This window comes from Leucoraja erinacea, chromosome 23, assembly GCF_028641065.1.
Source record: "Leucoraja erinacea ecotype New England chromosome 23, Leri_hhj_1, whole genome shotgun sequence".
NCBI classification, from domain to species: Eukaryota; Metazoa; Chordata; class Chondrichthyes; order Rajiformes; family Rajidae; genus Leucoraja; species Leucoraja erinaceus.
This window is the reverse complement of record NC_073399.1, coordinates 27,394,460-27,408,855: the sequence shown is the minus strand read 5'-3', so window position 1 is coordinate 27,408,855 and position 14,396 is coordinate 27,394,460. Positions and strand designations below refer to the sequence as shown.

General features: G+C 41.1%; 1 protein-coding gene across 4 annotated transcripts in view; it reads right to left on the bottom strand.

The window, feature by feature from the left end:
* The window catches only part of lrrc45 (leucine rich repeat containing 45), a 47,594-nt gene extending 33,281 nt beyond the window's left edge, over nucleotides 1–14,313 (bottom strand). Inside the window, exons 1-7 of one of the 4 annotated variants that reach the window (XM_055654162.1) lie at nucleotides 14,173–14,272; nucleotides 9,578–9,738; nucleotides 8,959–9,236; nucleotides 4,356–4,417; nucleotides 2,691–2,761; nucleotides 1,362–1,540; nucleotides 564–692 (exon numbers count right to left, since the gene is read on the bottom strand). In XM_055654162.1, coding sequence (XP_055510137.1) covers nucleotides 564–692; nucleotides 1,362–1,540; nucleotides 2,691–2,761; nucleotides 4,356–4,417; nucleotides 8,959–9,193 — 676 coding nt within the window. In that variant the 5' untranslated portion in view covers nucleotides 9,194–9,236; nucleotides 9,578–9,738; nucleotides 14,173–14,272. Of the gene's footprint in view, nucleotides 1–563; nucleotides 693–1,361; nucleotides 1,541–2,690; nucleotides 2,762–4,355; nucleotides 4,418–8,958; nucleotides 9,237–9,577; nucleotides 11,926–13,930; nucleotides 14,107–14,172 lie in introns of those variants that run through there. The other 3 variants (XM_055654159.1, XM_055654161.1, XM_055654160.1) reach the window with 3 other exon arrangements.
* Between the last annotated feature and the right edge of the window lie 83 nt (nucleotides 14,314–14,396).

Below are 14,396 nucleotides of genomic sequence, written 5' to 3'. Positions count from 1 at the left end.
ATATGAAACATATTAAAAAGTAGTCAGAAAGGAATGGCAGATGCTGCAGAGTATCTCACATGCTTACATCCACCATGATTAGCACATGTGAAGAAATACTGAATAGCAAAACAAGCTCAAGAGCCCAACCTTACTCCTGCTCTAAATAATGTTCTGATATACATAATGTGTCATTTTTTGACAAGCTCAAAAATAACTGTACTAATGCATGGCTTATTTACACAAATAGAACAAGATGATTCCAAAGATAACCTATTTCCTGGGCACACAATGCTTTAGCTTGAAAAAGCTTGACAATTTTACAAATGAAGCATTAAAATTGAAGTTATAACACAGCATCTTCAATTCCGTGCAAGAGAGAATTAGGTTAAAATGATCTAAAGCTCTTGCTGAATTTTAATTATTTCGTCACTTTATGCTTGGTATCAAGCACATGCCAATTTACCACACTAATGAGCTGACCACCTAATTATTAAATGCGTTAAATCACTTATTTCAACCTCAAGTGATTTACAACTCTCCAGCATTCATATATTTCAGCAGTAAAATATAATTTCATTTACCTATGGCTTTCAAGACGTCACTGGGAATATTGTTTCCAGCGAGCTCTAGCCGCACCAAGGACTTGTTTTGTTGTAATGCATTGAGTAATGCTCGCCCACCTATTAGGCCAACATTATTCCACCGAAGATCTGCAGAAAAGTAATACATAAATAATTGGTAAACTTTAGAGGCCCCAACATTTAATCGGCTAATGACATCAGTGTGAGGGCTACCTGCAGCTTGTTGAGTTTATTCATGTTTCTGGGAAGGGGGCTAGCAGAACAAAGAATACGCAACAGTGCAGCACAGGAACACATCCTACCGCCCACAATGTCAAAGATGAACATGATAGATTTAAATGAATCCATTCTGCCTGTATGTGCTCCCTAACCTTCCATTCCCTGCAAATCCAAATGTCAATCTAAAAGCTTTGAAAATGCCACTATCTAGTAGGCTTCCACCACCACCCCAGGCAAAGCTTTCCCTGCACCCACCACTGTCTGTGTACAGCCCACACAACTCCTTTAAACCTTCTCCCTCTGACCATATAGCGATCTCCTCTAGTATTTGACATTTCTATTCTGCGAAACAGGTTGTCTACCCTATCTATGCCTCTCATAATGTTATAAACTTCTATCTAGTCTCCCCTTAGCCTTCAACACCCCAGAGAAAGTAGTCCAAGTATTGGAGAACTAAGTTATGAATTGGTAAACATGTAGGTTAATGTTTTTCAACACATCATATTTAATCTAAATTTAGAAGCACTCCAATATGTTTTAACTAGTTAACATTACTTTGTCAAGTATTCCCTTACTCACCCAGCTCCTCCAATGTATCATTGTGTCTTAAGGCCAGTGCTAACTCTCCCACACCCTGGTGGTTGATCTGATTATTGCGTAGGTCTAGATGTTTAAGGTGCTTGCTGGCTTTCACTCCTTCACAGAAGATGCCAAATCCTTCTTCCCACATTCCAATAGCATTCCATTCCAATATCAACCTAACAGGAATACCATATATATGAAAGAAGTCTTTAAAATAGCAATTGGACTTGAAAAGACCTTAAACCTGACACATGGAGGTAATTATATCCCCCGCCCCAAGTATGGTAGTTCTGCTATATATATATATATATATATATATATATATACATACACACACACAAACGTTTTATATATATATATATATAAATAAAATTAAGGAATATAATTAAGGAATTTTATTACGTGGCCAAATTGGTTATAATGGGATTTTGATTGGAAAAATCACTTCATGGCTACTGTAGAAATTGTCATGCATAAAAAAAATCTGTGATGTAAAAAAGTCTAGGGAAAAAAATATTGTTTCTGTGTAACCTCCCTGCGATGATTAGCCACCACTGTCCCATTAGACAATAGTTGTCAGTTTCAGTGGGTGGCTGTTGCAAATAACAAACAATTGCTTTTGTTAACACTTGTGCAACCATATTCTATTAGAAAACACGTGGGATGGGAGGAAGGGTTCACGTTCCTAGAAAACAGGCCGTACCACAATTTCCCCGCATAATCTGCACGTGTCAAGAAATGAGAGTTGAAAAAAAAAGCATCAATGGGGACCTGGTGTGGGAGGAACGCCGTGAAGAACAGTGGAGGACCTGGCGTGGGGGGACTGCTGTGCGGGATGGTGGGAAAACAACGGGGGACCTGGTGAGGGGGAGGGGCAATCTAGTTTTGGAATCCTCAGCCCTGGGGATAAGCCTGCATTTGTTGTTTGTCTGTTTGTTTGTTCGGGTTAAGGCGCAGTGTACATGGTTGCCAGCCAACAGTCGCTTGTCTTTTTCTTTTTGTTTTCGCATTTAATTTCAAGTTTTCGTGTACCTTGTTGTGTGTTGTAACTGTTGGCAGACCAATTTCCCTCCGGAGATGAATAAAGTTCTATCATATCGTATCGTATTATTCATCTGGTTCTGTACCTCATTTTCATGAAACAAAACCTGGCCTTGGTTGATTAGGATGCGCACTCAGTACTTGTAGTGGGGGAGGGGAAAGACTTCATTAAGATTAGATTGGACTTACAATAACTACAGAACACTGATTAATACCCAAGGCTTTCATACAAGCATTTGATTTGGAAACCACCTGTTTGCTGCTGATCTGAAGAGCCATTCTTACCTCTTGAGAGACTTGTTTTGTCGCAGCAGCTTTCCCAGTGCTTCAGCTGCAGCTGCTCGCAGATTATTACCCTTGGAGATAAAATGTAGAGTAAAGCTCTCAACTGAATTATATGCAACAAGAACCAAGCAAACCAAGACACAACAGGCATGGCATGCAAACATGTGTTGTAGTGTTACAGCAATGAATTAAAAAAATGAACACGTGCAAAATTGCAGGCACTGCTTTATGTAAAAAATTCTACTTTGATCCAAATTCTGGGATATTTTGAAGAGTTCAACATCAAAGTACATATAATGTATTTGATAGAAATTGAAATTTTACAACTTGCGTTCAGAGCAGATTAACAATGTTCTTTGATTGAAGGTTTGAACTAATAGAAGTTTGATAGACTACATGACTACTTTTTCTTTTTTAAATAGACTGTTGTTCATTAGAATAACTGAGATTTAAATTTCATGAATGACACGACAAAAGGAATATTAATTTCAGCAGAACATGGTAAATGGTAGGGAATTGAAGAATGTAGGTGAACAGAGGGATCTGGGAATAACTGTGCACAGTTCCCTGAAAGTGGAATCTCATGTAGATAGGGTGGTAAAGAAAGCTTTTGGTGTGCTGGCCTTTATAAATCAGAGCATTGAGTATAGAAGTTGGGATGTAATGTTAAAATTGTACAAGGCATTGGTGAGGCCAATTCTGGAGTATGGTGTACAATTTTGGTCGCCTCATTATAGGAAGGATGTCAACAAAATAGAGAGAGTACAGAGGAGATTTACTAGAATGTTGCCTGGGTTTCAGCAACTAAGTTACAGAGAAAGGTTGAACAAGTTAGGGCTTTATTCTTTGGAGCGCACAAGGTTAAGGGGGGACTTGATAGAGGTTTTTAAAATGATGAGAGGGATAGACAGAGTTGACGTGGAAAAGCTTTTCCCACTGAGAGTAGGGAAGATTCAAACAAGGGGACATGACTTGAGAATTAAGGGACTGAAGTTTAGGGGTAGCATGAGGGGGAACTTCTTTACTCAGAGAGTGGTAGCTATGTGGAATGAGCTTCCAGTGAAGGTGGTGGAGGCAGGTTTGTTTTTATCATTTAAAAATAAATTGGATAGTTATATGGATGGGAAGGGAATGGAGGGTTATGGTCTGAGCGGAGGTATATGGGACTAGGGGAGATTATGTGTTCGGCACGGACTAGAAGGGTCGAGATGGCCTGTTTCTGTGCTGTAATTGTTATATGGTTAACTGAATCTTGGAAAATGGATATGACCAAGCATGCAGTTAACAATAACCTAGGGAGAAGATAGTCTAGTCTTGCCTCTACAAATACTTAAATAACTCACCAAATTTACAGAATTTAAAAGTTTATTACTTTATTAAATCCTTCCTCACTTTGTTCCATTTAGCTGCTCACATCAAAACTGCATCACAATAAACATCTTTTTTGTTACAAAGAAAGAATTAAACGAAATCAGAAGGTGAAATAGGGCAATGAAATTTGTTGAAATATATCACTGAACATTTACTATTCTGGGGATTAAGAAAAAGATAATATGATGAATGCATCATTAAACACCATTATCATTAAATGTATTTTTGTTCAAAAAGTGTCTATATTTCACTTTTGAATTGACTAAGTGTGAACTTCAATGTCTATTATTCTACCTTAAGGTCTAAGGTTTGAATCACGGTGTTCGTAGATAGTCCACACAACAGATACCTGGCACCTGAGAAAACAAAGATTATTAAAAATCTCTCTTGAGATGCTAAGTATCACTATTACATGTCTACAAAAGAAAAACATTTGACCGTTCTCTTGGTGAATATATCTATTCATATAAATTGCCCATTTACCATACGTCTCCTGAAGATTGGCGGGTAGCAAACGTAACCCCACTTTTTAAGAAGGGAGGGAGAGAGAAAATGGGGAATTACAGACCAGTTAGTCTAACATCGGTAGTTGGGAAACTGCTAGAGTCAGTTATTAAAGATGGGATAGCAGCACATTTGGAAAGTGGTGAAATCATTGGACAAAGTCAGCATGGATTTACGAAACATCAAAAAATCATGTCTGACGAATCTTATAGAATTTTTCGAGGATGTAACTAGTAGCGTGGATAGGGGAGAGAACCAGTGGATGTGGTGTATCTGGACTTCCAGAAGGCTTTCGACAAGGTCCCACATAAGAAAGAAAAGTATACAAACTTAAAGCACAAGGCATTGGGGGTTCAGTATTGATGTGGATAGAGAACTGGCTGGCAAACAGGAAGCAAAGAGTAGGAGTAAACGGGTCCTTTTCACGATGGCAGGCAGTGACTAGTGGGGTACCCCAAGGCTCAGTACTGGGACCCCAGCTATTTACAATATATATTAATGATCTGGATGAGGGAATTGAAGGCAATATCTCCAAGTTTGCGGATGACACTAAGCTGGGGGGCAGTGTTAGCTGTGAGGAGGATGCTAGGAGACTGCAGGGTGACTTGGATAGGCTGGGTGAGTGGGCAAATGTTTGGCAGATGCAGTATAATGTGGATAAATGTGAGGTTATCCATTTTGGTGGCAAAAAACAGGAAAGCAGACTATTATCTAAATGGTGGCCGATTGGGAAAGGGGGAGATGCAGCGAGACCTGGGTGTCATGGTACACCAGTCATTGAAGGTAGGCATGCAGGTGCAGCAGGCAGTAAAGAAAGCGAATGGTATGTTAGGTTTCATTGCAAAAGGATTTGAGTATAGGAGCAGAGAGGTTCTACTGCAGTTGTACAGGGTCTTGGTGAGACCACACCTGGAGTATTGCGTACAGTTTTGGTCTCCAAATCTGAGGAAGGACATTATTGCCATAGAGGGAGTGCAGAGACGGTTCACCAGACTGATTCCTGGGATGTCAGGACTGTCTTATGAAGAAAGACTGGATAGACTTGGTTTATACTCTCTAGAATTTAGAAGATTGAGAGGGGATCTTATAGAAACTTACAAAATTCTTAAGGGGTTGGACAGGCTAGATGCAGGAAGATTGTTCCCGATGTTAGGGAAGTCCAGGACAAGGGGTCACAGCTTAAGGATAAAGGGGAAATCCTTTAAAACCGAGATGAGAAAAAACTTTTTTCACGCAGAGAGTGGTGAATCTCTGGAACTCTCTGCCACAGAGGGTAGTTGAGGCCAGTTCATTGGCTATATTTAAGAGGGAGTTAGATGTGGCCCTTGTGGCTAAGGGGATCAGGGGGTATGGAGAGAAGGCAGGTACGGGATACTGAGTTGGATGATCAGCCATGATCATATTGAATGGCGGTGCAGGCTCGAAGGGCCGAATGGCCTACTCCTGCACCTAATTTCTATGTTTCTATTTTCTATGTCTCTAATGATTGTGGAAAGTTGCAACATTTCAAAATAAGAAAATGTGCCATTCCTCCTCACACTTTCATGGGTAATGTACCTCCTGTAACTAATGGGAGCAAGTTGACAAAGTCACTGCTAGTATAATACTTAAATACATCGGGAGGAAAACTTTCTTCTCCTTCCCTTTCATTATGACATCACAATATTCCACTAGGTATTTCACATACAGATGGAAAATATTACCAAGTAAGGGAAAACGATAATTATTTTAATGCATTTAGCCACTTCTGTGAATCAGAAAGCTGGGAGTACAATATCCAAGCATAAAAAGTCAGACTCCAAAAAGTTAATTAACAGTGATTTCACTCTTTGCAAATAATGAAAAGTTGAGATGGTTTTAAGGTTAATCAAATCATTTTCCAATATTTACTTTTTAAATTATTATTCCACTTATACAGCCTACTAAATATTAAAAGGGTTTTTAATTGTCATCTTTAGTGAATGACCATATACATAACCATCAATCCTCTATAACAGTGATTCCCAAAGTTTTGATACCCGTGTGCCCCTTTGTAAATTTTCATAAGCATCGTTAAAAACAATCGTATTTCATTGTAAAAGTCGATAAAAAGTGCATACATTTTTAATTTGGATTAAGCTATGCATGTAAACAAAAGTTTTCTATAATATAATGTATAATTACTACAATACAATTAATAAAGTATCCATTAAATACATTTTAAATTAAAATAATATCATCAATGTGATGGATGAAATTGCTTATGTTGGGAAAATATTTCAGCCAAATTTGGGTCTGTAGTTGTTAATTTCAACCTCAGTTGCGGTTCGACATCTAATATGCGGATCCTCTTCTTCGTCTTAATGTCCACAAGGGCCGAAAATCCAACTTCTCACAGGTATGAGCTTGGAAATGGACACAAATACCCACTCACTCACCTGCCCACCCACTCACTCACACCTGCAATGGACCACAACTCTACTTCATTCAACGCCAGATCCACATTCTCAACAAACGCTTCCTCACCTCTCCGAGCCTCACCGCCTTCCCAGCCAAACCCAGACCCGGACCACCGAAACTGCCATGGCTGCCGACTCTCACCGCCTCCCTGGGGCCACCTGCGCTGTCGACGACCCTCACTATCGTCCCGAGGCCACCGATGCTGCTGCCGCCGACCCGCATCTCCACTCCAGCCCACCCATGGGCCTCCACCAGTGACTCCGTCGACCCTCGCCTCTCCACCGGCCACCAGCAGGCCAGAGCCGTCACCTCACCAGAGTTCCAGACTCAGCATCAGGCCCTCAGGCCCACAACCTCCATGATGCAGACAGCACGTGGTCTGACTCTGCTGGGTCCTATTACTCCTCCCCCCCCCCATCCCCATCTTACAGGGCACCTGGGTAGTGATGGGTCTTCCCCTTACCCCTCTTTCTACCAGGTTACCCCGCCCACACACCCGCTGGTTAAAATTCCCGGGTTTTTTTTTTGGGGGGGGGGGGGGGGGGTTTCCCCCCAGAGGTGCCGGAGTGGTGCTCTGGTGAGCTCTGGTAGCACTGCACTCCTGAGTTGTCATGCGGGAGTCTGCAAACTACCTAAAACAGCAGCTATCACAACTGGAGTAGGAGAATTTATTTGCAAATATGTATGAATAAAATAATTCGTAACCACAGTATTTTTTTCTAATAATGAATCTATGTTCAGTAGTACATAGCTGAAAATTGCCGCGTACCCCCGAAGACCTTTCGCATACCCCTGGGGGTACGCATACCTTAATTTTGGAAACGCTGCTCTATAACATCAGTGCAGAATTAATGTTAAAAGCAGCAAGGGGCAGGATACCGCCATGCAATTTAAATGGTAGCCTTGATGGCATATAGTTGTTGGGAAACAGGGCTCTAAGGCAAATAGTTCTACCATATAGCAAATCAGTAACCAGAGTACACAGTTTGTTCCATCATCCCATCAGATTATAATAGATCTGCATTTCAATATTAAATACTGGAATTTCAGGCAGCATCTGTTGGTGACCGAAACAAAATGAACATTTCGAGTCTAAGTCTTTTCATCAGAACTTGATCCGACAAGTTAACTGTTTATGTCTCCACACATTTTATTATTTGTAAATTTGTTCTATACATAAGGTTATTGCATTTCTACATAGTAATTATTTACATTTTTAAAAAGTTTAGTTGAATCTGTCTGTTGTATTTGATGTAGGTTCAGATTTCATTCATTTCTACAAGGAGGAATGGCTGTGAGAGGTAATATCCGGCTGATTTATATTCTCTTTTTACTTTAAAAAAAAACATAATAAAAAAGTTATTTGATTTTTAATAGTTCTTGAATGTTGTCAACTTCAGAAACATTCTAATTCTTTGAGAGCTTTCGATGATGATACTATATTGTTAGCTAGTTAATACTGGATGTATATCTTTGCCATTTGTCAAAGACATTTGTGGATGTGCAAGTATATCTCCACCACACAATTAATGACAGGGACGCCATGCCATGTAAAAGGGCCTGTCAACCACATTCCCTCTGGAAGTTGCTGCAAGAGGGTCTTCCTCAGGCAAATGCACATCTTACATAGTCAACTCACTGTTCCCAGGAAATGGTTTGAAGCACCGTGGTGTTATTCATAGGTTTGATAAGGAACTATTTGAATTCCTGTACCTTTTTGGCAGAAAGAATGTGCCAAATAAATCAACCACACAAAAAGAATGCAAGTCACTTCTGGACAAATTAATAACATACGAGATTAAAGAAATAACCCAAATATTGTAACATCTTAACTTTAATGATACAAATTGATAAACTAGATTTCAATATTACTATATTTTGAATGAATTTCCACATTAGAAAATATATATAATCTTGCTCTGCCCTACGCAATTTGGTTAGTTATACATCATACCTTCTTCATTCAGCATGCAGTCACCAAGCATTATTTCTGCGAACACTATGTCATTCATTAAAACCTTTCCCAGTACTGCACATGTGTCAACAGAGAGAGACTGTGTCGAAAGATCCAGCCTTTTTTTTAGGTTTCCATCACAAGTTTCGTTCAACTGATTCAAAATGCAGTCCAGGGGTTCAATACAATACTCTTTACAGAGGCGAAGATAAGTTTTCTTGAAATCTTCCATCATGGAAATCTGTCAGTGGAAATTGTTTCTTCAAAATAACATTCTTCTGTAAACAAAGACAAACAATACAAGGATGTTATCAGTAGGATAGATTGAGATGACTAGAATTAGTTCCATCTCATGCAGATTTTTCATCAACGCAAGTTAAGGGGAAAATTAAACAATTCTTAGCACAAGAGGATAGATACAAAAATTCTAAATAGTCTGGGTAAAATAATAATCACATGCCTTACATATTTCTGTGTTATAGTTTAGCTTAGTTTACATATACAGCTTCGGAAACAGGCCATTCGGCACACTGAGTCCGAACCGACCAGCGATCCCCGCACATCAACACTAGTCTACAGACACTAGGGACAAGTTAACCAAGCCAATTACCCTACAAACCTGTAGGTCCTTGGAATGGCAAAAGAGCCACCAAATATTTCCGTCATTATCCAAGTACTTGTGCTGTAGAATTTGACCATTTGCTTCAAGGGTCAGATCATGTATGTGCAATTGTTCAACATTTGTAGACAAACTGGTTTATAAATAACTGCTGGATTTCACTAAAGGCAGAAAATATCCAAATGAACAAACTTTATTGATAGGCTTTATGGATAGAATGATCATTCAACAAGGTGGAGCTGCATTCAACATGCAGAAAGACTTCTCTTATTTTTAAACACAATTCAACATTCATCCATTTATTGCCTTGTACATTACTTCATTTCTCCGAATTAAGATTTTATTGCCATTTTTTCTGTCCAAGTGACCATTCTGCAGCCTCCTGTAATCAAAGGCTTTCCTCTTCAACGCATTGTAACAGCTCAAAACCTACATATCACATTCCTACATTTTAGTCTAAATCATATTTTAAATAAATCAAGAGATCAAATAACACCTTATGGAACTCTGCTGGTAACAGAACTTACACACAGAAGAGCTTACTTTACGCAAATTCCCCTCTAAATGTTTAAAGAATTTTTCAAAATGGGAACATTTGTTACAGAAATACAAATATCTTCAGCAATTATGGAATGGGGTAGCAGCTGGTTAATTCAAAAAACAACCAGTCTTTAAAAATAAACCTGTTAACCTTCCCACAGTAATCAGACAGACACCATTGTCTTTAAGAACACAGCATCTAGTTCACATTGGAAGGCCACTTAAGAGATTTGCTTTGTCAACTGACAACGCAATTTCTTCTACTTTGACTTGTAAAATACTTTATCAATCAATTAACATTCATTGATACTTTAAGGTTATTGAAACTACCCACTGAATGTGGGAATTTTTGATTCTGCACTGTTGTAACTACAGGGGAAGACAATAAATAAGTGTTGACACAAATAATTGCAGATGCTGGAATCTTGCGTAGAACACAGCGCTGGAGTAACTCAGCAGGTCTCTGCAGGACATGAATAGGCAACGTCTCAGGTCTGAAGAAGTGCTCCGAACCAAAATGCCACCTATCCATGTTCTCCAGAGATGCTGCCTGACCCACTGACTTACTCCAGCACGTGTTCTATACAATAAATAAATGTTCATGTTAGTCTCACACGATTGAAATAGTTTGTTTCTGATTTATGGAAAAAAAGTTTCTGGAGAATTCTCAGGAATGTTATGCAGTGAATGGCAGTACTGGTAGCATCCTTTTCTTCTGTGGAAACTGTCACTAAATGTTAATAATCTTCGTGATATCCTAAGCCTCCACATATGTACTTTTTCCTTAATCATCTTCTTACTTTTTAGGTACCAATGCCAGAATGTATTATATAGGAAGCAGTGATGGTGGTCTTCCAAAGCATTAAGAACGTGCAGAATCATTTTATTTTTAATTTTTAATTATTTTTAATCAATCTGTTAAGAGTTTGTTTAAGGTTGTAACAAGCAGAACACAGGAGGGAAACAGTGCATAGTTATGTTTGGACTTCCAGGATGCCTTCAAATAAGGTGCCACATGATCTTATGAATCAAAATTACAAAAACAATTATAGGTAATAAAGTGGAGTTGATTGGGGATTGGGTAATATGTAGGAAACAAAATAAGTGGGTTACTATTAATGGGTTACTATGGGGGCTGGCATGGTGGGTAGAATATAATGTGCATAGAATTGTCAGATTATCCACTTTAGAAAAAAATGGCAACATAAGTTTTAAGTGATCAGAGGTTGAAAGGGGTGAGCAGTCAGAGAAATGTGGCTGTTCTTATACATAAATCATTTAGTTCATTGGTTTAGCAAGTAATTGGGAAGCCAATCTACCTGTAAATACACGTTACTGGCCCTAGTGAGGAATATTTTGAACATATACACTGTGTTATCTAGTACCTTTCATGTATTAAAATTATACCAAGGTACTTTGCAGGAGGAGTGTTTAATTGGAGGATCACACAGATAATCCTCGGGCTAGAGAAAATTACAGAGAAAGGAAGTGCATACAATGAAAGGAAAAGAGAGCACACGAGAACAGGAAGGCTAGGTTGAAAATGTATAAATCAAGGCGTTGTTTAATCAGGAGCTAACATATCCGTTGGCATTGTAACCAAAGATCCGCTCTATGATGTTTGATAGTAACAATAGTGATCAAAATGTTGGAAGAGGTGCACTTCGTTATGTTGTGGATGTGATCTCTAAAATTAATTTATTTATGAAATGTAACAACAAATGTATTAGCAATCGAGTTCCGTTGCTTGGGAAAGGGTCGGATCAGCGGATAGGACGTATGGAGGCACCAGAGGCGATGAAATGTTTACTCCAGTTAAGGACACACAAAAAAAAACAGCCTGACAATTGCTACTTCAATCGTCAAAATAGAAATTGTTATACCCTTTAGTATATTTAACCTTTCCTGGATACGCCCCAATCTCTCTCTACCCCCACCCACCCCACCCAAACAATACAAACTTTTAATATTCGGTTTCTTTCGTACTTCACGTACACGGGACCTAGTGGTATAGGTTGAATTGAACCAGGACTCAATGGGTTAAATGTGTGGCTTTTGTGCTGATAATAGCGGCCTTACCGGCGCCAAAAAAACATCCAAAGGCAAACACACGGCATAATGAAGAGGAAACTAATATATGATAAGAATAAGAAATGTCGTCCCGTGGACATTGATCATAGAGTGGAGCTTTGATTTTGACCACAGTCTGTTAGGTTAGACAAGCACACCTCTTCAACCCTCACCCTGAACGCATTCCACAGGGCTGTGTGCTGAGCCCCCTCCTCTACTCCCTCTTCACCTATGACTGCACACCTGTACATGGTACTAACACCATCATCAAGTATGCAGATGATACAACGGTGATTGGCCTCATCAGCAACAACGATGAGTCGGCCTACAGGGAGGAGGTCCAGCACTTAGCAGCATGGTGCGCTGACAACAACCTGGCCCTTAACTCCAAGAAGACCAAGGAGCTCATTGTAGACTTCAGGAAGTCCAGGGGCGGCATGCACACCCCCATCCACATTAACGGGACGGAGGTGGAACGTGTTTCTAGCTTCAGGTTCCTGGGTGTTAACATCTCCGATGACCTCTCTTGGACCCACAATACCTCAACTCTGATCAAGAAGGCTCACCAGCGTCTCTTCTTCCTGAGGAGACTGAAGAAGGTCCATCTGTCTCCTCAGATCCTGGTAAACTTCTACCGCTGCACCATCGAGAGCATCCTTACCAACTGTATCACAGTATGGTATGGCAACTGCTCTGTCTCCGACCGGAAGGCCTTGCAGAGGGTGGTGAAAATTGCCCAACGCATCACCGGTTCCTCGCTCCCCTCCATTGAGTCTGTCCAAAGCAAGCGTTGTCTGCGGAGGGCACTCAGCATCGCCAAGGACTGCTCTCACCTCAACCATGGACTGTTTACCCTCCTACCATCCGGGAGGCGCTACAGGTCTCTCCGTTGCCGGGCCAGCAGGTCCAGGAACAGCTTCTTCCCGGCGGCTGTCACTCTACTCAACAACGTACCTCGGTGACTGCCAATCACCCCCCCCCCCCCCCCCCCCCCCCCCCCCCCCCCCCCCCCCCCCCCCCTGGACCCTCCTCCCACAGGAAAAATACTATGTCTGTATATATGCTAATGTAAATATTTATTCAAATCATATGCTATGTCGCTCTTCCAGGGAGATGCTAAATGCATTTCGTTGTCTCTGTACTGTACACTGACAATGACAATTAAAGTTGAATCTGAATCTGATCTTTGATTGGAAGCGCCAGCACATCAGATGAAAATGGTTCAGTTTGTTTCATGAGTTGGGAGAAAAGGGAAAATCTATCAACGCAAAATCTACCTGTCACAAGCAGACTAGACACAACAGCTAACGGTTAAAAACTACCCCCAAACCAACATAAAGGTCAGGCAGCATATATGGAGAACGTGGTGGGGCGACGTTTTGGGTAGAAAGCCATTTTCACATTGATAAAAAAACTACCCAACAACTTAGAAAGCCAGGTAAGTAAATACATCAAATAACCAGATCCAGAAAAAGTTTGTAGGAAGGAACTACAAATGCTGGTTTATACTGAAGATAGACACAAAGTGCTGGAGTATCTCAGGGGGTCAGGCAGCATCTCTGGACGAAAGGAATAGGTGATGTATCGTGTCGGAACCCTTCTGCAGACTGACTTCAGTCACTTATCCATGTTCTCCAGAGATGCTGCCTGACCCGCTCACCAGCATTTGGTGAGAATCCAGAACAAGTTTGCCCGCGCCCGGAGAGCCGAGGCCGGCCGGCGCACACGGCACGGATACTTTACCCTCACACACTGGTTCTGAACAGCCGCACGGCGACGGCAGGCAGCACGATGCGGGCAGCTTCAGGGTGCCATGGGCCGGCGTGCTGGAGTGCGGGGCAGCGCCTTAGTACAGCCCATCGCCTCCCCCGTCACTGGGCATTAATTCACTCGCCAGCGACCTGTGTTGCTTTTGTCTCGGGGGGGGGGGGGGGGCTGTCAGCGAGTGTTTGTGATCAGGATAATGTACATTTACCCGGACTTACCTCAGGTAAGTTACCTGACGCCCGCCCGCCCGCCTCCACACAGCCGTCTCCAGGCAGCGCAGCGCCGCGCCGAGCTTCACCAGTGTCGGCCAATGGCGAAAGGCATTCTGGTGGTTGTAGTGCGCATCATGTCACTTAGAATGGTGCTGGATAGTGGCAGGACTACAATATCCGGCCTGCACCGCGCTGGTCGCTCTCAGTGACGCGACTATTGTGTCGCTTGT